We start from the raw sequence: 23,358 nt of genomic DNA on the forward strand, positions 1-23,358 counted from the left end.
TGATGGCTGCACAGACCAAACCGTTCCCACAAATGCGTACCATAATCACACCATTAAAGATGACACAGATCCTCAATGCCGCATCTGCAACAAATATGAGGAAACTATTGACCATGTTGTTTCGGGTTGTCTAGAGCTAACAAAAACAGAATACATACCCCGGCACAACAATGTGGTAGCCTATGTACACTGAAAGATCTGTAGTAAAGAATTAGAACGTGCACACAGTAGACAAATGGTATAAACACGAGCCAAAAACGGTGGAAGAAAAGAATGATATCACCATTCTTTATGACATGCCTATCCATACAGATAGAGAAATTTCTGAAAACCGCCCTGACAATCGGGATAAGAAATGCACTCTCAATGTTGTGGTTAAATCTTCCGATAAAAATGCCTTCACCAAGGTTTCCGAAAAACTATCCAAGTATAAAGATCTTGAAAAAGAAATCACCAGAATGTGGCAGATGGAGACAGAAATAAGCCCAGTGGTCGTAGGTGCGTTACGAGTGATTAAGAAAGGCTCAGAGAAGCTCGTCAGAGAAATTCTAGGAAACCTCAACCTCTGGGAACGGTATATATTCTACAGAAGGTCAAATTCATCAAGTGGCAACGAAGACAAAGCAACCCTCAAATACCCCAGGTTCAAGGTCTCGACCCAGCCGTTGGAGAAGAAATACGATCTCATGACCTCAACACTCATAATAATCATAATAATAGCTTAGATCGATTGATAGAGAGGTGAAAAAGATCATTCGCGAGAGTGGAGGTAAACACCCACTCAGCTCCACAGCTGTTATGTACCTGCCAAGAGAGATAACGAGATAAATCGTTTATTGTATAAATACTTTGCAGTTGTAAAACTGAATTGCGTATTTTACAAATAACATTAGTTAAAATATAAACTAATTACAATCATATGAACATAAATACCTTGTGTAGTAAAGCTAAAAAATATGTATAAAAATCTTACAATAAAGTCGACTTCTTTGAAACTTTAAGAGCTTTATACGCAACCCTGGGACATAGCATAAACAAAAGAGCGTCTGAAACGTTCCGTATGGGAACGAGGCAAATTATATAACTTTTGACGCCTTAAATTATGGCTGGATTGTTTTCTTGGTGGCAGCAGGTGGTATAACTTATGTCCGGGATTGATAGCAATGGAATCGAACAATTGTCTACATAGTCCGTTGCGTCTATCATATAGCGTTGGCAGGCCTAGGCTGTCAAGGCATTCCCGATATGACATGGAAGGTGAAATTATGGAAAGCGCTCTTTTGTGAATTCTTTCTATATCCTCAGTGCGTGATGGAAAACCGGAGCGCAGTATTCTAGTACAGGTCTGATTGTTGTACAATAGAAATTCACAATGTCATTAAGAGGAACACGAGCCCTTTTCAAGGGAACAATGAAATACAGGCGCTTATTTGCTTTCTTAATGCAATCTACAATGTGATTGTTCCATTTCAAGTCACTGGATATCGTAATACCTAGTATCTTCGCACAGTCGGTGACAGGAGGCTCGTTTCCGTCTACCTCGAGAGGGGGCAAGCTATGAAAGATCTTCTTAAAGTCGATAACCATCTCCCTGCACTTGTCGGCATTTAGCTACATCCGCTGGGACTGAGACCAGTCCTCCACGGCAGTAACAGCGTGTTGCACATCACCCAGGGAGCCGTGAGGTATGGTTTGTGAGATTGTCGTATCGTCTACATACTTCTACGTGAGAGCGTCAACCTTGAGATCATTGATCATGAGTAAGAAAAGCCAAGGGTCGAGCTTGGTCCCTTGAGGAACTCCGGCGGGGACTGGACCCCACTCAGAGAAGCAGTCTGAGGACAACTTTTCGATTTGTCAAAAAGTCAGTCACCCAGGCTTTGATGCTGTGCGGCATATCGAGAACATTGATCTTAGCGACAAGTATCTTATGATCGATAAGGTCAAAGGCCTTGCAGTAATCAAATAACACGACCCTGAAAGCTGCAACGGTACCATCTGTAGCTTGTAACCAGTGGTGAAACATCGAGATCAGAGCGAACAGGGTGGAGGATTTAGGTATTCCGCCGTATTGATCATGGTCAATGATCTTGAGCAGAGCAGGGCCGACATGGGTCGATACAACAAAATCCTGCGCGAGTTTCGAGATGGCGTGAGTCAGGGAGATGGGGCACAGCTGCTTGCTGAGATCTTCCACAGGCTTCTCCTTGGGGAGCGGGACGACGTCAGCTAGCTTCCAGGGCGAAGGTAGTCTTTGCTTTTTATAGCTAGAATTCAGAATGGCTGTCACTGGTTCGGCAAGAACCTCGGCGTACTCACTCAGGAGCCAACTGGGGACACAGTCGGGTTCGGCTGCTTTGCTTGGATTTAGTTGTCTCAGGGCGGCCAGGACCGCAATTTCCGATAGAGTGAATACATAGGGGTCATCCTTATAAGGTGCAACTGCCTCTAATGGCTGGAAGATTCCCATGGGAGCAAGGAAGGTGGAGTTAATTTTGTTGGCGATTTCAAGTTCACTGAGTTCGCCATCCAGGTATAAACTAGAGAGAATGCTGTCTGAACTGGCAGAGGGAACCATTCCAGCAATCCGTTTGATAGCATTGCACCACTGCGAGGGCTTGGTGGACTTGAGATTGTCAACTTTTGAGGCGACGTACCTACTGCGGAGCGATTTACGCTCTCGATTAACGGCGTTACGGTAGAGAGAGTAGCTCTCCTTGTCTCCATTGTTAAATGCTTGCTGCCGTAGCCTGATAAGGTTTTTGAACTCTGTTGTGGTCCATGGCGCATCGTTGACGTGAATCCTGTGGTGTTTGACCGGCATGATGTGATCCATACCAATGTGAATCGTGTCTACCAACAAGCTCAACTTGGCCGAGCAAGAATCTCAAGAATCTGCGCGGTTGAACAGGGACCAGTCGATAGACGAGAAGTAGCGTCCGAGCTCCAACTTTCTGCTTGCCAGTTTTTCTACTGGAACCCTTTTCCACCTGCCTCGCTTTGGAGTCCACAAGAACGACCTTATTGTCTACCAGTTTTTTCAGCTGGAATTGGGTAGTCAAGCGGCGAATATTTAGGCGATTGAAATCTCCGCATAACAAGAAACCGCAACCGGGGTACTCTCCTTCCATGGACGAGAGGGACGCAGACAGATAGTTTGCAAGTGCCGCGTCTCTGTAGCTGTCGTTAAAGTATGGATGGTATATAACGCCCGCAATAAGACAAGGGACCCCGCGCGGGAGCCGACTAGGTCGTAGCCACGCCCACAGGGCCTCGATGTCCGGATCGAGCAGGTTGTCCAGGCGCTTGAATTTGATGGAGTTCTGAATATAGAGGCCGACACCACCGTGATGGTCCGTGGTGCGGTTGCGGTAGATAAAAGAGTATCCTGGTATGCAGAGGTGAGAGTCTCTAACTGTGTCTTTTAACCATGTCTCAGTAAAAAACCCTAAATTGGGTTTTAAATCCAAGATAACGGAGCGTACTTCATCAATCTTGGTTGCCAAAGACATGGTGTTAGCGAGAAGAACACTTGGTCCAAACACAGATTTTTTTCGCCCGATCAAATTGGAACAACAAGGTTTGAGTTGAACAAGGTTTTAGAGCAGGGTGTGGCTTGAGGTTAGTTGGGCAGGAATACAAACTCATTAAAATCAAGGCAGCGGTGAAATTATATCAGAACCCAAAACCCTCCATGAGGGACGTTTAGATGTTTGAAGAGAAAGCGGCTAAGAAAGGGCATTCATCGCTGGTTACTGAAGCACATAAGTTCGTAGAGGAGCTAGGGACAAGTCTAACCCTTGAGCATTCAGACCTATCGTGTAATTCGCACAAGGGCTCAGAGGGACTGATTTAAGGAACAAAGGTAAAGGAGCACCTAAAGAAAGCTGCAATGGATAAGTTAAAGAAAAAAACAGCAAGCCCGAAAAGTGGCATGCGCATCTGCCTCCTTCTCCCTGGCAAGACGAGGGGCTGCGTCAGGACGGATGCTTTGCTAGGTTAAGAGAATGGACGTCTGCACCTATCCACACTATTGCTGGTGTAATGGAGCTCTAAGAGCACCTGACACCGACCAGAGTGTATACTTCTTGTTTGACAGGAACCCCCCAGGGCGATGTAATGTGTAGGTTGTTCAGAAAAGCTGCAGAGACCCTCCCACATGTTATAAGTCAAATTATTTGAACCGACAAAATGTCGCGTTGAAGACACTTTTCTTCGAAAGGCGTTAAGACCTAAAATTGGTGAACTCTATTCCCCCATGGTACTAGCCAGTAACGCCTAAACTAATGTACGAGTCATCTGATGCGCAAGCCAACTGGGATGTGCCGGTTTTCGCTAATCATACCTGTTTCAAGGCTAACAGTGTGGATGCGCGGTTTGTGAATCACAAGGGAAAGAAAGTCTGGACAGTGGAGATGAGTTGTCAGTGGGTGGAAAATCGCGTAAAGAAGGACGAGGAGAAGACAGCCAAGTACAGCCCTCTGCGATAAGAGTAAAAGAGCCAATACCCAGGTTATATCATCGCGATCGAGCAGTATAATATTGTCATTGATGTGCTAGAAGGGTGGTCAAAGGAACTTGAGCTGACTATGAAAAAGCTCGTTGGTGTAAAAGCAAAGGATGTTTTGTGAAGAATCCAGCTAGAAGGTCACAATTTCGTGCTCGCTCAACATAGCACGTACTTTCAAGATAACTGTCGTTTAACTGTCAGAACTTAGTAAGGACATATTAGGCCCGTGTTTCGATGGGATCTCAGTGGTGACGTTTTAAGTGTTTTTCTAGGATTAGTATAGATTCGAAAAATGTATTAGTTTTCTTTTTCATTTAGATAAATTTCTTAGTTGTATTTTATTCTCTTTACTTTTATTTTTGTTTATTATTATTAATTCTTTAAATTTGCTTTTGTAACATTCCATAACAAATTCCGTTTTCTAGAGTAATTCAGTTCCTTTTAGGCCACGTAGGCTACGCTGTGCGCCATGCGCGGTTAACAGTTCGCATTTTTACGTTTTATAACTATAGCTAGGGTATCTTCCAGCAAGTGCCGGCGAATTCGTTTAACTTTTGTGAAATGTACCTCAGTAATGGTTCTTCGCGACTTGTTACATAAGTTTAGAGGTTTCAAATAGATTTCACTATAGACAAGGATGGCTAACAAATTTATTTAAAACTGAAGTTTAAAACAACAACTTAGGCCATGTCCCCATGAATCTGGACATTTTTGAAACCGCATAATGTTTATCCGTATTCGTGTTGATGGGGCCTTAAACCGCTCTGGAGAGCGGTTTCAAAACAATGCGGTTTCGGTGTCCGGATTCACTGGTTTCGTGTGGACGGAAGGTCGATTCGTATAAAAAAGTATGCGGTTTCAAAAATATCTGGATTCGAGTGCACGTAGCCTTAGGCACATTCTAGGCTTTTTCTTTTATTTAAGGTGGCGATACAATAATTCTGTAGCGACATCTTCCATCTTTGAATCTCCTATATTTAGACAAATTGATCTTTGTGGTAAAACCATTATAACACCTGTATTACACATAGAGTAAACTTTATCATGATATTATTTTTTGGGCGATCGGAATGAATATCAGGTGGCAATGACGTCACAATAGTTTTAGCTTTAAATCGAGTTTCAGCCCTTATCGAGCTGAACTTTGGAAATGCTCTACGGTTTCCCACAGTTATCTTTCCGAATTATGGTAATGTTGTAGAAAGGGAGAAAACAATGGTAAAAAAGATTACGGAGGGCAACCAAAGCTGCTTAGGAATACTGCTTAGGAATTTGATGTTGTGCTAAACTCGGGACAATTGGGAATCCCAAAGCAAAAATTATCCAAATCTATCACATCGTATCAATATTCACTCGATTTTGAGTCTTCGTTAGGCAACTTAAAATGTTTCAATGGATACGAAAATCGGCCATTTCATAGTTGTACACTGATCAATTGCAGCACCGAAAATTTTAAAAGGAAATCTATCGTCCAATTTTGGTTTAATCGCTGTTTTCGTGAAAGTGGCCTTACAAATTACAAAAAGAGCTCAGCATTGCGTCTTACCCCAATTCACATGTCTTCGTACTTTTCGAAACCGCGCAAGTCTACTTGGGTTTAGCCGATTGTAGGGTCATTTGCAAAACGAATGAGCGATAAAGCCTTTTCTGAATTACCCAAAAAGTAGCATATTTCTCTGAAAAAAGTCCAGTCTTCAGTTCATTCATAATGAATACCCTTTTTTAGAAATTCCAAGATATCGCGAAATTCCTCTTATAGATTTCTGTGAAACGTCGCATACTAGGAAGGCAAGCACCCAAAGTATGCGTAGCGTAAAGCATTTCCAAAGTTCGGGTCGATAAGGGCTGAAATTCGATTTAAAGCTAAACCTATTGTGACGTCATGATATTTATTCAGATGGGAAAAATATTTCGCGTGGAGTTAAGTATATGAAAAAAAAAATGGTGTAAATTAAAATATGTGAAAAGCGTAATAATGGGGCGAAGTAGGTATGGCAGGTATAAAAATATAAAATTAAATAAAAGACAACGATCTAATGAGCGAGTACAGTGTCACAGGACAAAGAGTCTTCCTAAAGGCATATAGATAGTCTCTAAAACAAAAGCTCCACAAATTTTTTACATTCCTTATGGGAGTTACGGGCTGGCTGTAAACCAAGCTAAGAAGAACACGCTGGTTTTGACAAAAATCTCTCGAAAGACATTAAGATATTCTTTAAAACAAAAGTTCAGCAAATTCCTTGCACTCCTCACGGGAGTCGATGGCTATCTCAATGTAAATCGAACTGCAAAAAGCAACTGCAAAAAACATGCTAGTTCTGACAAACTGATTTAAGCGTTTAGCTGTATTCCTTGATTAGCTGCTACAAAAAGTAAGCTTAACCAGCTCACCTGTTAGGTCCTCAGCAAACGCAATTCAAAGTCCACGGCCAACACTTACACGCTGGATCACCCGGCCTCGTACCACGAGGAGTAATTGAGGAGTAAATGAAAGACCGTGACACTCACTGCCCAAATATGGGGTATTACTTACACCCAAATATGGACAAAAAAAAGAGGGTTACGTAGATTTGAGAAATTTTCCAATACATTGCGCGGCATAATGAATTGTCGCTTCTCAGCTCAGCTGCTTGGTTGGCAATAATAATAATATTATAAATTTTGTTGTTTTGCTTTGTAAAGGTCCTAAAGACAAGAATTTGCATTTCAACGTGAAACCGTGGGGGGTTATTACACCCGGCCAGTTTATACATTTCAACTTGACTTTCACTCCACGTGAGTATAGGTCATATCTCGACTTAATTGCCTTTAGTTTCCGCACTGTTGTTTGATTTAGCTATTAAAATCGAGGAATGTCAACATACTTCCAAGGTTGGCAAAGGGCTTATAGTTCAGGACCAAGTTATGAGTTGCTTTCGGGCCATATTTGTGTTCTATTTCCCACCTAGAGTTTTTAACTAAAATCGCATAGATTCTTTGTAGTAGGCAGCCACTCCAAACATAGGCGTACAGTGTATTTATTTTAAGTGTGTAATCCACGGGCATTGGCTGCAGCCGCAACAGGCCGGGACATAACCGAGTTACCGTAAAATTCCGAAAATAAGCCCCGGGGCTTATATTTTTCAAAGACCGTTTCTGAGGGGCTTATCTACGGAGGGAAATTTGCGTTTCAAAATTGATTGGGCTAGCCTTATAGTTGGAAGCAAATTTACCGTATTTGCTTTGTTTCACTCTGTATTTTGGGGCAATTTTCCAAGTACAAGCCCCCGGGGGGCTTATATTTGGAGGGGCGATTTAACGGAAGGTTTTTTTTGCGTTACCGTTCTGGGGGGCTTATATTTGGAGGGGCTTTTTTTCGGAATTTTACGGTATTCCTAATTAACTCATCACAATTGAGGTGGCTGAACACAGTTTTGCGGGCGGTCAGTGGTAACTCTTGTGACGTCGCCTGTTTTGAATTAGACAAACAAACTTGGCGACGAAAAAAGCAATGGTGCACAAACGACGATTTCACAAAATCTACTCATTAAAATTTTGTGATCTTTGGCAGAATTTTTACTTTTATCGTTTTTTAAGTAATGAAAACTTTAAAATGGAAGTTGAACAGACGAATTTTGTGACGCATTTAATAATTACAGTACAATTATATTATTGATTATCTAAAAACCAGTCTGCTAAAATTTGATCGAATAAGTTTCAAATGGTAATGATTAATTATAGTAAGCTGTATGCAAGTTTACAGGAAAATCTAACGAGCGAATTTTATGTAAACTGAGCTAAAGTGAAATTTTAAGGTTGTATTCAGTCGTTCATGTTGCCATGGAAACTACGAAAATGCCACATTTTACCTGTCAATCAAAATCTTTCATCAGTATATTTTATCGACTTGCCAACTTTCAGCTTGTGAGCTGCAACCTTCCTCTGCCCATGATTTGGCACACGACATATACTTACAAATTGCCAAAACTGTGTTCAGCCACCTTAACCCTTCTAAAAAAGTGCGAGCGCGGCCGCGCATTTTGTGCCTTAACCGAGTTTTAACTGTGTTATGCATTAAACTTGCAAGAACAATAGATTTTCTTAACTGGGTCAGGCTCTTTCAAGCTACCTTGCGGGAGTTTAACGCAAGTTTAAGTTATCAATTAATCAATCATCTCTGCCTCCGTGTGAGAATTATCCGAATTAGGGCTTAGTCAAGCGCTCAAGCGCTACATTTTTGAAAATTGCTTTGTTCGCTCCTGACTTTTCTTAACGCACTTGGGTCGGGCTGCTCGTAAAAATTTAACCCGGTTAAAGTCTTTTAACCAGGTAACGTTTTAAATAATTTTTGAACAGGTTATTAAAAAATAACCCGGTTGACTTGATAAGTGCGGCCACAGTCACTGTTAACAGGGGTTTCCTTGGACTGCTGAGAAGACTTTTGTTCTTTTCTTTTATTATGCGCTAGAGAGAATACTTCACCTTAAGGGCAGGTGGGAGGAAAACCTGCACTTGGAAATGAACGAAAGAAGGCCCATGTTTAGTCTACAATGTAGGCTTCTTGTTTCAGCTGAAGGGCCAGCCATTTTCAAATTTACAACAACAAACAATGCATCTTGCAACAAAACTCAGGCTCCCATTCTACCCCAACTGACGACTCTTTAAGAGGTAACCAGGCGTCGGTTTGAATCTCTTTTCACTGACCATCTTTCATCATCGTTATCATCATTATGATATATTCACAGAGAGTGAGTCATAACAAATGACCTCGAGTCCCATGGGACACTCTCCTAGCACTTAGAAATCAAGCACCTTCCTCAAAATTCTGGCTGTTTTTAAGAACGTAGTTCTGCAGTGCAATTCTAATTTTTATTCCCAGCTTTCCAATCCATTGTCTAAGTTTCTTAGCATCACTTCCAAGAACCACTACGAAAACCGGTACTACGTCCACGTACTCCACATTCTTCTAATTCATCTCTTCAAATCCTGATATTCTTCTATATTTTTTTCAAATTCCTTTTGATGTAACCTCCTATATCCAGTATATAGTAATGTCCACAATTATACATTTGTTGTCTTTCTTGCTCACTAGAAGGATGTCAAGTCTTCTTGCTTCAACGATGTGATGACATTGGATGTTCATATCCCAAAGTAGCTTTACTTCACCATTTTGCACATCGTCGAGTAGAATGCCCGGTCACCTCCGGGAATTTAACAGGCTAGAGCCGCATTCGAGACACGATTTGGTCTTTAAAATATGGCGGAATAATAACACTGAAGCGACTTTCAGAGTTTTTTGTCTCTGATTGTGAGTTACTCGTAACCAAGTCTCAATGGGTACCACCGCAATATTAATATCAAAAAACATCTAATTCAAGATCTATCTTCGATTAATGCCAGGTTATCGGATTTCACTGGGCTTTTCGCGCTAAAATCCAACCAAAAAATCGCCATTTTTGTATGGATTTCCACCTGCGTAGACTTTCGCGGAAAGATTAGAACCAAAGTTTGCAGAAATCGCGAACGGTGCCACCTGATATCTTGACATCTCTCGTCTGCCTTTCAAACCACCACAGTCTTTTAAACCAAGGAATGTGATTAAAACTTGGTCTTTTGTTATCCTTTGAATTTGACCTGAACCCGTGAGGGGTAGCCAAGGCGAAGAAAATTTCCAGAAAACGTCTTTGAAAGCCAAAAAATTTTCTCCGCGTTTCGGCAGCCATCTTTTTTATTTTTCAAATTTGTTTCCAGTACTCTTTGACCGTTTTGTTGTTTTTACCTCATGTATGCTTCATTTAAAAGTGTCACGGCTAAAAACGGCAAAATACTGACCCACACCCGGAGGGGAGGTTTTTTGTTGATCTCAATAGACTGGGAATTCTACGCGACGAACCTTCACAACACCATTTTTCCTTCCCCTCCAGTTGGTTAACTCACACAACTTCCAATGTAAAATGTTTGACACATTATCATGCCGTTTTATATATATATATATATATATATATATATATATATATATATATATATATTCCTGCTTGGCCACCTCTTTGCCCTCACTTACCAGATGACACAAACTTTCTCGGTTTTCGAGCCCGTTCCTGTGCTGCACAAATTTGATCTTCCGTTGAAACCTTCAAGTCAGATGTTCCAAGCCAACTCCAAGTCTGTTCTGCGTCTGGGGTTCCGGCATATCTCTCAGAAATTGTCCGTGCATTGCATTATCATTCTTTTTCCTCAAGCCTTTATTAGTCCATCTCTTTTAAACTTGTTTTTGCTGACATTTTCTTCAGTTCCAATAACGCCAACAGATTTGTATCTATAAAAAATTTTGCTGTTGCCTTATCAAGATACCACCCTAAGTTATTGTCACACTCCGTATGCACTCTCGTAACTAATTATTCCCCGCCCACCTTTAATTTCGTTCTAACAAACAATGTCTCAACATCTCCTTTTGGGTGTAGTGCACCGTTCATTCTCATCGTCTTTCTCGTGACCCTGCCCAATGATCTAACCTCTTCCTTTGTCCATTCTATAATGTCTGCTCCATACTTGGAAACTGCCACTGCTTGAGTGTTAATCGTTGGTATCTTATTCAGTTACAGTTCAACTTTGATCTTAATACTAGTCTCAATCTCTTCTTGTACTCTCTGGTAAACTGTTCTTTCATTTCCCCTTCCTTGATCTTTCAGTACGATCTTTCAGTACTTTTTGTCGTTGTTGTTGTTGTTGTTGTTGTTGCTGTTGTTGTTGTTGTTCTTCTTCTTCCTCTTCTTCTTCTCCTTCTCCCTCTCTTTCTTCTTCTTCTTCTTCTTCTTCTTATGGTTAATACTATTATGAATCATTATGATTATGATTATGATTGTCATTATTATCATTATATAAGATAGATACACTAGTGTAATTGCGCTCGATTTTCTCTCTCAACACCCGAGTCCAAACTATGGACTTTGGAAGGTAAAGATGGTTTCTACTTGATGCAGAGGACCCGCCCGAGAAGGTGGGCTGTAGAAAGGAGAGTTATTTTCTGGAGTTCTCAAGTATGTTGACGTTGCCAGGGATTTTGTTGGAGTAGTTTTCTATGTCCTTCTTGATGGTGCCAAGGGCTCCCATAACCACCGGGACTGTTGTTGTTTTGATCCCCCATATTCGCTCAACCTCGATTTCCAAGTCTTTGTATTTGGTAAGCTTTTCCGTGGTTTTGACTGAGGTGTTGGTGTCGAGGGGTACAGGTCATGTCAATGAGAAGGTAGGTTTTATCCTTCTCGTTCTTTAGCGCAATGTCCGGCCTATTAGCTGGTATGGTCCTGTCAGTGTCTATCCTGTCTATCGCACAGAATAGTGATGCTGTCATTCTCGGTGACAGTCTTGGGTTCATGCTCATACCATCGTTCCTTCACCTCAATGCCAAACTCTTTGCAGATCTTCCATTGCATGCGTGCAGCTGCCTTGTTGTGGCGGTGGATATATTCAGTTCTAGCCAGTTCAGGGTCGCCAGAGACCAGGCGGTCAATGGTCTTGTCGAAACGGCAACACAGTCTACATTTTGGGTCCACATCAGGCTTCTTAAGGATGTTGTGTTGGTACCATCGTGTTGCGAGGCTTTGATCCTGGGCAGCGATGATAAAGCCCTCGGTTTCTGCCTTGATGACAGCTGCTTTTAGCCATCTGTGGGTCTTGTGTTGGTCCACGTCAGCCTATTTCACCCGTTGTGAGTATTTGCCGTGGAGCGCTTTTGATTCCCACTTGGACCTGAGCTGTTGGCGACCCTGGTGTTTGGCCTTGGCCTTTGTTCTGCGGGCATAGGTGAAGTTCGCCTCATCTTCTGCAGGTGGCACTGCAGGCACTCCCAGTCCCCGACTGAAAATTGACTGTCTGCTGATGGAGTACAAGGATTTAGTAGTAGTAGTAGTAGTAGTAGTAGTAGTAGTAGTAGTAGTAGTAGTAGTAGTAGTAGTAGTAGTAGTAGTAGTAGTAGTAGTAGTAGTAGTAATAATAATAATAATAATAATAACTTTATTAATCTCCTCAAAAAGGCTTTTCAGCTTAATTTACAATGTCAAATATCTAAAACTTAGTTTTCCAAAATTACCCTTGAAAAAATGCTGTTTTATTTTAACTTTAAATACATCTAAAGTAGTAATAGACTGAAACTCGTCTGGGAGACTATTCCACAGCCTTTGGCCTCTGAAGGTAAACGCGCGCTGACCTGCAGCCGTCCTACAGAGGGTATATGTAGGCGGTCCCTATTCCTAGTGTTGCAGTTGTGCACTTCCGATCTGGTTTTAAACTTCTGACAAAGATATGGAGGTGCAAGTCCATTTAAGCATTTAAAAACCATGGTAGCATCCCTAACCTCAAGTTGTTTAATAATTGGCAGCCACTGTAACTGCTTAAAAATAGGTGTAACATGGTCAAATTTCCTCGTTATAGAAACTATTCGGGCTGCAAAATTTTGCACTGTCTGTAATAGCTCGATGTTTTTCTTGGTGGTATTAGCCCATACTGATGAACAATACTACTGAATACGAGAGAATTAATTATAGTGATCAACGTACGCCTATGAAACAGGTATTTTACGCGATTTATTTGACAAAGACTACCTACACATTTCGAAGTTAATTGAGTTACATGTTTGTCGTACGTTAGATTACAGTCCATTGTAACCCCCTGTTTTTCGCAGACTTAGATGATGTAATCTCCTTGTTGAGTAGTGTAATGCTTAGATCATCTGGTATCTTCATCAGCAACTGCGGAGTCCCTAGAACCAGAAGTTTTGTTTTGTCCGGGTTAATGAGTAGACTGTTTTTGTAACACCATGCGGCTATGTTCCAAAGATCTTCTGTCAGCTGAGCTGCGGCTAAGGTGGCATCACGTACAGGAAATGAGAGGTACAACTGTGAGTCATCAACATAGCACTCTAACGACCCTACCTTAGGTACAGATGGTAGTAGTAGTAGTAGTAGTAGTAGTAGTAGTAGTAGTAGTAGTAGTAGTAGTAGTAGTAGTAGTAGTAGTAGTAGTAGTAGTAGTAGTAGTAGTAGTAGTAGTAGTACTAGTAGTAGTAGTAGTAGTAGTAGTAGTAGTAGTAGTAGTAGTAGTAGTAGTAGTAGTAGTAGTAGTAGTAGTAGTAGTAGTAGTAGTAGTAGTAGTAGTAGTAGTAGTAGTAGTAGTAGTAGTAGTAGTAGTAGTAGTAGTAGTAGTAGTAGTAGTAGTAGTAGTAGTAAAACAGTGCTTTTTATTAGTTTGCTGACTTTTACTAAAACGAAACTTTTCTGGGCATCTTTTTTAATTGTTAAGCAAAAGGTCAGCGTATACTTTGAAATATATGTAGTTGATGTTATGCTATGTCAATGAATTTCGATTTGGTTCACAGAGGTTGACGTGTACTATTCGTCGTATCAATACAGCATTACCACAGGAGATAATAAAGTTTCTTTCAAAGGAGCAGGAGTATTATGTGACCTTTTACCCAAGCTCTGCATGCTGCCTGCCGGAGGTAAACTTTACTGTAGTACTATGATTAAGAGTGGTGATATGACGCCAAATGATTAACTGACTAAAAACCCTTTATTTCGTATCTGTCTATTATACCAATGTAGCCAACGTGGTAAATGCTTGCGTTTTGATCAAGATGGCTGGTCATTTAATCGCCAAGCATTTTGAGATTAAGTGGACAGTCCCAAGACTAGGCCTCCGCAGGTACTTAATCATAACGCGATTGTTTGATGAGGGTGATTTACTTGCAATTTAACGTACTTGCTTGAACTATGAAGAATTTCGTACTTGCTTGAAGATAGCCATGTTCGGGAAGACATATCAACACATCAGGACCAGGATCACCTTTCCACCCCCAGTCAACTGGTGATGTACGGCCCTATCACCCTAAGGAATTAATACTCAGTTAAGGATGGGGAAAGGAATCTGTGCAACTGATTACCTCATTATCCTTAGGGTCACCAACCTATTCCCATTTGGATGGCGATTCGCAGCGATTTCTGAGAAATAAATGCAAATACCGTTAATTGGGAACAGAAATAAACGCAACTAAGGAAATGAGTGAAACTGTGTTTCAGTCGGGAATTGAACCCGGGTCTCCAGGGCCCGGTTGCATAAAACCTGCACTTAAGTAGGTCACTTGCGAATCCGTTATGGGTACACTTACGGGTGTTGCATGGAACGCACTTAGCACTCTCGTAAATTTCTGTTTTACGAGGTAACTTACGGGCTCACTTAAGGGCACACGTAATCTTGATATAGTACTTTATTAATGTTTCACTTCTTCTTTTTGGAGCTAACCATTGGTGAGTGTAAAGAAAGTTAAAAGTCGTTTCGAACACTTTTAAGCCTCTCAAAAAATAAAATTTGCATGCAAATGTTATTTTTCTTCCGTATCTACTGAAAATGATGGTTCTTTTTTCACAAAGTCGGCCTTTAAGTGTACATCAGAGGTTAAAAAAGCGCCTTAGAACGAATTACGTGAAGAAAAATACTTTTTTTTCACTTCTCAGTAAAAGATCTTGTTAACTTTAGTAAAAACAGTAACGATACGAGACCTACATAGGTCCCGTAAATTTACGTGCTATTTTTCCCGCAAAAAAACGTTTTATGCAACACCCGCAAATTCTGTTGCATAAACGACACTTAAGTGAACACTTACGAAAATCGTACGTGCACCCACTTAAGTGAATTCCCTAAGTGGACCACTTAAGTGATTTCATGCAACTGACTTAAGGTGGCTCCGTAATTAACACAAGAGCATTTAGCTGTGACAAATTTTCCGTCATAACTTTTTCGATTTTAACGCGATGGCTGCGAAACTCTGCAAAAAACAACAGATATCATTCGGCAATAAAACGAAATATTCCGATTTCATTCATGGTAAATATTTCTTGACAAATTAGCGCTTAAAAGGACCCTACTATTCAAAGAAAATCGCCTCTAGTAAAAAATTTTGCTGATATTTTTTACTGAAATTTCTGGTATCGGCTTTAATTGATATAATAAATATGCCAGAGGAATTTCAGAAAAATCGTTGGAACAGAAGTCCGTAACTAAAAGTCGCTCAAAATTCAGCTGTGAAATTGTTTTGGAATTTCAAAAATAAATTTCTATCATGAAGAAGGAGACACTAGCTTCAGTTTTCGGGACAAGTAAATTCAGTGTTTCCTAATTCTGAAAACAGAAGCCGATTGCCTATCGTGCTATTCTTTAAACGGTTCTTTTCAGTTTTAGAAGCACTACAAATTGCTCCAAACTTTGCTCTGACGTCGAATGACTTGTTCCTAGACATGTTTAAAATATCCCTTGGCAGTTTTGGTTCAAACTCCTGCTACATACATTTTGATGTATTACAATGCATTCTCAACGGCTTTTGCTGCTGTACGTTGTTTCCAATTCAGGAAAAAAGTATTGGGATTGTAAGCTACCTTGTATCGAAGCTCAGATAGAACTTTCCAGCACCTTTGTTTATGACCAGGAAATGAGCACGAGCGGCAGCTCTGCGAGGAATTCGCACCTCAGCCAGGGGGGACGAGTAACAATGATACCCACGTCTGTGAACCGATCTGTATAAACATGTATTGTAAAGCAAAACATAATAATCAAGAAAAAAAATACCCATTCATTGAAGGAAGGAGAGACAAAAATTTCAGAGTTGTAAATTTATTCACGGGTAGTATTTTTGCGATAATTTTATTTTGCACTGTGACTCCTGACTGTGATGTTATTCGGTTCACAGGCATGGTCATCATTGTCGTTCGTCCCCCCTGGGTGAGGTGCGAATTCCTCGCAGAACTGCCGCTCGTGCTTATTTTGTAGTCATAAACAAAGGTGCTGGACAATTCTTTCTGAGCTCTGATACGAGGTAGCGTCCAATCTGAATACTTTTTTCCTGAGTTGGAAGTAACGAACAGAAGTAAAAGTCGTTGAAAATGCATTGCAATGCATCAAAATGTATGCAGCAGGAGTTTGAACCAAGATTTCTAAGGGATATTTTAAAACCGTCGAAGAACAAGACATTCTACTTCAGAGCAAGGTTTGCAGCAATTTATAATGCTTCTAAAACTAAGAAGTACCTTTTAAAGAATAGCACGATAGGCAATCGGCTTTTGTTTTAAGAATTAGCAAACGTTGAATTTACTTGTCCCGAAAATTCAAACAGGTGGCTCCATCTACCTGATAGTAATTTATTTTTGAAATTCCAAAACAATTTCACAGCTGAATTTTGAGCGACTTTTAGTTACGGACTTCTGCTCCAACGATTTTTCTGAAATTCCTCTGGCATATTTATTATATCAATTGAAGCCGATACCAGAAATTTCAGTAAAAAATATCAGCAAAATTTTTTACTAGACGCGATTTTCTTTGAATAGTAGGGTTCTTTTAAGCGCTAATTTCCCAAGAAATATTTACCATCAATGAAATCGGAATATTTTGTATTATTGCCTAAACATATCTGTTGTTCTTTGCAAAGTTTCGCAGCCATCGCGTTAAAAACCAAAAAGTTATGACGGAAAATTTGTCACAGCTAAATGCCCTTGTATTAATTACGGAGCCACCTTAAGTTACACGTACTGGTAACTTACTGCACGTACGTATACCCGTAGTTGTTACGGACGTTTTATGCAACCGGGCCCTGATCACTAGTAGGATGCCTAGACCACTCGGCCTCTGGCAATGCAGCTGTTTATTGACCTTAAGGCAGCCAGATCCTGGTGAGACATATCAACACATTTTCTCCAATCAGGATCACCTCTCTACCCCCCCCCCCCCCAAGACAAACGGTGATGAACGGCCCTATCCCCCTTAGGAATTAATTGCGGAGCTCTCGCGCGCAAAGCACGCTAGCGCAGCCCCATGAGTAAGTAAATCTACCCATCCCACAAAATTTGGTAATCACGTGACCGTACAACGTCCGCAGCCCTCCGTTCGCACCACAGGCATACCAATGTTTACTTTCACACTTTCTAGCTACTTTGGGAGCCCATGGAGCCCAGAAGAAAACTGATTGCACATCAATGTTGTGATCAATTGACAGCTGTCAAAACAAGGCATCCGCTGACCAGTATCACCTGATCTTATCGCGGGCTCAGGTGTCGACCCATCCAGGTCGAGTTTTTTTTTAAAGTTATCCGCTGACAACTTACAAAGTTTTCAAATGATCGCAGGGTCAAGTTTATTTTTTTAAAATGCATATGAAATATGGTGTGTTTATGTGACTATCACGGCCTAGTACTATTAACATTTAGATTTCAAACTGACATCGGACGCCAAAATTCAGCCAGTTATTTAAAAATGCAAGCAGGAAAGACAGTATCCTAAGATCAGGCTCTATTTTCGTTTCGCTTTGAAAATTACATTCCGGCGGGCAAAGCGAAACGAAAAGACAGCCTGATACAAACCTTCTACGAAACGTCTTCCGCCCACTTTTTTGATTGATTGACATTTGCCGAATCAGCTAAGCAAAATTACGTCCGTTGCTTGTTTTTTTAGTATGCACATTTTTCCCACGTGGGCGAAATGCAGACTCGCTGACTTGAAAAATAGCTTTGATCTTTTAATTTTTTCAACTAAAACTAAAACGGTCAGCACAATCACATCTAACTTCTTGCGAGATTAAAGGAGATCTCGAAGGTTATTACTGTTGGCGTACCCTGGGCACCAGAGGTTTTTTCTCGCGTGCAACGAGGAGCTTCGTCGGTCACAGGCCGACACGTCCTCGGCCGAAGGCCGAAGACACTAGCGGCGAAGTCGCGAGAAAAACCTCTGGCGCAGAGCGCCCTGATTTACCCTGCTACAGGGACCTTGTCTCTAATCTGTCAATCAAACCGGCGGTCGCAAGACTGATAAGCTAATTCAAAAGTAATTACCAAGGGAGGAACGACGCGCTCCAGCCTAAAGAGTGACATCATCTTTAGAAAAATAAGCTGGAGTTTAAAAATCATTGCTAATCTTGTCACAGTTCAGTTCCCCATATTTTGTGTAGCTTTAGTTTAAGCTGCAATCCGTTCTTTGAAATTTGGATGTGTAAATCACTAAGGAGAATTTTTAAACATCCTGCAAAAACTATTAACAATCTGGGCCCAGCGTGACAGAACATTGCAGGAAATCTCTCACCTTCACATTCACGGACAAAAGAAATTCATCGGAACAAGCAGCATTTTGGCAGGAGGTAAAAGTCGTGTGTTGCCTGTCGCCCCCCTTTCTAAACACTACATCATGCCAGGTAGTAACTGGAACAGCAGTGATTTTCCATCTAGCCAGTCGGCAAGACCGCCAATATGTCTTTCCTTTGAATATAATTTACAATGCCCTCTCTTAGTAACGCAATTATTTCCTCCACTCCTTCGAATGTTGCAATGACTTCGGCTATTACCTTATCTAAATCTTTTGTTTGTACAGGCATCTGATATTTCCAATTCTCTTCCAAAAACCGAAAACGTAAGTGATGTGTGCTTGGATTGTTTTGATTTGCTCTGTCACCTTCAAACACCCGCGTCCCGAGCACGAGCCTATTGTGATTGTAATCCAATCAGAGCATTTGAAACATTCGATATCTCCAAGGAACCAATCAGCAAAACATCCAGATTCTGGATGTTTTGGTATAAGCGGGGCTGTAATTGGCTCGGCGCTATCAAACGGATGGTGCTCTGGTCCAAAGGCTTTGCGCGCGGGTCACTTTTTAAGATTTGACCGAAACCGGAAACCGCGCATGAAAATACTCTGGAACCCAGGGTACTGTTGGCGTAGAAGGTAAAAAGTTTTCGAAAAGACGGGGACACGATGTTCTAGTTTGAATATTTTGGCTAGGCGCGCTCAAATTTAAAATATTGAAATATCTATTTGTCTTTGCCTTAATATTTTCCTCGACAATTTTCCTGATTTTCCGTACATAAATCTTTAAAAATCTTGGAGAAATATATCGCGAAATTTTTCAGAGGACATATATATTATCTCAGAACAAACCAAACGAGTTCTCAAGTGCATAACTGATTTAGTCCCGTGCGTACACTTGCAATTTGCGAATTTACTAAAGAAACAAACGTCTAAAAAAATATATTTTTTTATAAATCCAGGTAAATATTATCTGCCACTTTGGAAAAACGAAACGACACTTCTAAAACTGCATGCTCAACTGACTTATAAACAAAACGAAAAACAATATTACAAACACACCTTGTAGTTCTCCTTAGTTGTGTTGTTGTTTTACTGCAGGTCTTAAAACTTGGCTCGCTAAATTTATTAATCGAAATTAACAAACAGCAAAGAGCGAGGACACCAGTTTTCCTGGTTTATTTTTTACAAAAAGCGAAGGCAAACAACAAGTCTGTTACCTTAACACTAGCGCCACCAGCTTTTATAATAATGGCTACAAAAATTCCTTCACAGTTGGCGATTGAGGCTTCTTTCGCACTGAGCCTCCGCTTGCGTGCCCCGTTCAGAAAAGTCACTCCCGGACAAACTTTCAAATAAAACCACTTTTAAGATGGACAGTATTTTGATTTGCACTCGTTTGTTGGTAAATCAAAGGCACCTTGTTAGTGGTCAACAACTTGCAGAGGGATTCAACTCCGCGATACACTCACATTAGTTCCGTAAATAAAGCAAATCCTGAGAAGATATGAACAACCATATGAATTTTCTGAATTTCCGTGGCACATATTAAGGCATATTTCCTATCATAAGATAATAAAACAATAAAAAAGACAGCAAAATCGACCTTTCTCTGGGCCGACGGATCATTCACGAAAACAACCACACGAAGAATAAGCGCTTTCAACTTCCGTTGATTTCAACAGCCAATCAGATCCTGAGGCATTGTTCCAACAGCCAATCACCGTTAAGGCCAAAATCTGGCCGCAGTGAGCACAAACGTGAGAGGGTTTGTATCAGGCCCAATGTTAACGGTAGCCGTTAGAGAGAATGTATGAGAACCGCTAAAATGGGCCTGATCTCAGGTTAGAAAGACAGACGCTTTTCACTTTTATAACCATAGTCACGCGTTGGTCACGCTTTACGTCCAATTTTTATGTTCTGATTGGTCAAAATTTGACAGGTGAGTTCATGCGGAAAATTTATGCAGCATCTTGAAACTTATCTACTTTGACAGCTGAAGCTGACAGAGTTTTGTGTCAATTTGTGATGTTTTTAATTGCCTCTTTCCACTGGATGTACAAAATGAAATACAGCTGCTATAAACAGTCTGTTATTCATGGTTGGTTTGTTTATTGAATTTTTGATTGAGAAATGCCCCTCTTGGCATCGTTTTTGTTTTTCATCTTGCTGCATGCTTAAGAGGGTTAAAAAGTCTCAAGCGATTCTGGCCTTACTTGATAGCTTTCAGGAACTACATCTCGAATGGTAAGCCTGAGTAATAATTGTGTTTATACCTAATTTCATGAAGTCGAGGGCAGTTTATGAGGCTAGTTATGCACAGTTTGTATTACTTGAGACTCTGATCTGACCTAGTATGAGGCTTGATATAAGCTTACACAACTTTAAAAAGCCTTTAGTCGATACTTTCTCACCGCAAATAGAAAGAAAAAAACGTTTCGAAGAATATTTAGTTATAATTTTGGCTGTAGAAAGAAAGCTTTGAGCGATTTTCTTGTCGCGAGTTCATCTTTGAAAACAGCAAACACCGGGAAGCCGGCGGCTTAAAACATAAACTTAAGCTTTAAGAGGCCGTCCGCGTAAGAACCGATAGGGCAAATTTCGGTGTATCACGGATTGCCCTGATTTTTTCAGTGGAAGATAACTATCCTATCCCATGAAGAAATATCACATTTATTTGGAGCAAATCAATTTTTTCTCTATATTACAGGAAGATTTTCTCGGTCACCTTAAACTGGCCCATTTGCCGTCAGAAGTGGTGCGATTTTGCTGAAACTTTAGGGCTCTGTCAAACCTACCTTACGCAGCCGAATAACCTGATTATTTTACACACAAAAGTTTTAACTCTGATTAGCAGTGTCAAAGTTTAATGGTTGCATTCTGTGGAAAGTTGGCTGAGATATGATTTTTTTTAAATGACCTTTAATTTGCTCAGCAGGAAAAGTAATTTACATAACTAGAGCTGAACGGTAATTTCGCAAAAGTGGCACCTGACCCAGACTCAAGTCTATGATAAATCAGAAGTACTAAGGCCAGTCTACTTCTTAATGCAATAAAATTTGTGGGCACTCTTCTCTACGCGCTGTACAATGTTCCGGTAATGTTACAAAATTCGCCATTTTGACAGCAAACCTGGAATTGTAACGGTCCGCATTTGATCGACTAATTTCCACAGTTTTAACGTTTCTGGTTATCACCAAATGTCATTAGACCCTTAAAATGTTGGACTTTTGAAAACATCAGGAGAAAACTTGGTAATCGCTTTTTCTTGTTTTTTCTTTCCTTAGGGACGATCAGAACGAGACTTCATTCTCCGTATGCAAATTAGACTTAGATGCGTCGTTTCAACAAATTGACAGGAAACATAACTGCTTATATTTCACATTTTTAAGGGAAAAATATCTCTTCTTTCCCCGGAAAAACACGAACGATATATGACTTAGAATCCCCTTAGGTCTGTTTCTTTTTCAAGGAAGAAGTAGTAGAAGAAGATATGTTTACGCGAATTAAAATAGTTTAATTACTGTGGCCCGTCACGCATTCCCCGAGAGTGGCTGTGTATCGATCAGTTCTTTTATCTGATTATATTTTTTTTGAAGTGATGGTTATTGATAATCATACAATTTAATCACTGTTAATTCCGATTCTTTACTGGATGGGAAATACCGTGCCGTTGTATTTATTCATTCTACGACCGTTTTAACTGAGTCAGTATCCCCGGGCGCCACCGTGAGGATAGGGTTTAATATGACAGCCCATGGTGTTATACACGACAATTAGGTACAAAGTAGTCACTTGGACACGGCCACTCTTATTCACGAGCACTAGCACAATATTTTCAATAACAGAATTAACAATTAATATTTTGGAAATAGCTCGCAAACAACTTCAGAAATACCGTGCGACACCACAGGACCACACCTGCAAAGTCCTCTAAGCAGCATACACATTTCCTAAATCCCTAGCTAACTATAGGGTATACAAACTTTAGGGTGGTATTAACAGAGCATTGTGTTTATCGCCAATTAACAACATTTCAGTAAAAATGAGGAATGGCATGCAGAAAAAGGCATAGTTATTGTTTACGGTCCGTCTCCTGTTAAATCCCAAAAGTTTTCGCCGGCTGTTAATCACGCTATGTTCACTCCTGAGCTGATGGAGAAAAGCACGTGCAATCTTGTATGAAAGACGAAAGTTTGTCAATTAGGTCTTCTTTTCTTTCCCTGGATTTGAATGGTACTTTAAAGTGACACAAGATTTTTTTAGCATTACCACGTTGAACTGACTAAGTTGTTCTTTCTTTGACATACACATAGGTTGAAAGCTTCTGGTTGAGGGTGTTGTGGTCTCAATTCTTCAGCGATTTCTGCAACAAGCTTTTGCCTTTCGAACTCCTCGTCTTCTTGCAACAGATCTCTATGGTCAAGTTCAACTTGTATATGTTGTAGTTATTTTTTTATCTCAGGTAATTTTTATTTTTTCTTTGTCTCAACTTCATTAGCCAGACATTAACATACTCAAAAACAAAAGAACAACAAAAATTACCTGAGATAAAAACTTAACTACAACATATACACTTAGGACTATGTTTACGTGTTGACTCAAACAGGCCTAGAGTCCAACATGGGCTGAATTGGAACGGGGATGGCGGGAACTCCCTATGATGGCCTATACGGGGAGGTTCCGCCCGAAAGGGGTATCTTTTTCAGGCTTCAGGTATATGAGAGGGTGGGCATTTAACTAGATGAAGTATATAA

General features: G+C 40.5%; 1 protein-coding gene and 1 pseudogene across 1 annotated transcript in view; one reads left to right on the forward strand and one right to left on the reverse strand.

The window, feature by feature from the left end:
* Positions 1 to 4,286: 4,286 nt before the first annotated feature.
* The window catches only part of LOC140938218 (uncharacterized), a 37,708-nt gene continuing 18,636 nt past the window's right edge, over positions 4,287 to 23,358 (forward strand). The window contains exons 1-4 of the mRNA XM_073387732.1: positions 4,287 to 4,471; positions 5,435 to 5,508; positions 7,193 to 7,285; positions 13,863 to 13,985. Coding sequence (XP_073243833.1) covers positions 4,287 to 4,471; positions 5,435 to 5,508; positions 7,193 to 7,285; positions 13,863 to 13,985 — 475 coding nt within the window. The remainder of the gene's footprint in view (positions 4,472 to 5,434; positions 5,509 to 7,192; positions 7,286 to 13,862; positions 13,986 to 23,358) is intronic.
* On the reverse strand, positions 11,457 to 11,922 carry LOC140938812 (uncharacterized; annotated as a pseudogene).

The sequence above is a fragment of the Porites lutea genome, chromosome 5, assembly GCF_958299795.1.
Source record: "Porites lutea chromosome 5, jaPorLute2.1, whole genome shotgun sequence".
NCBI classification, from domain to species: domain Eukaryota; kingdom Metazoa; phylum Cnidaria; class Anthozoa; order Scleractinia; family Poritidae; genus Porites; species Porites lutea.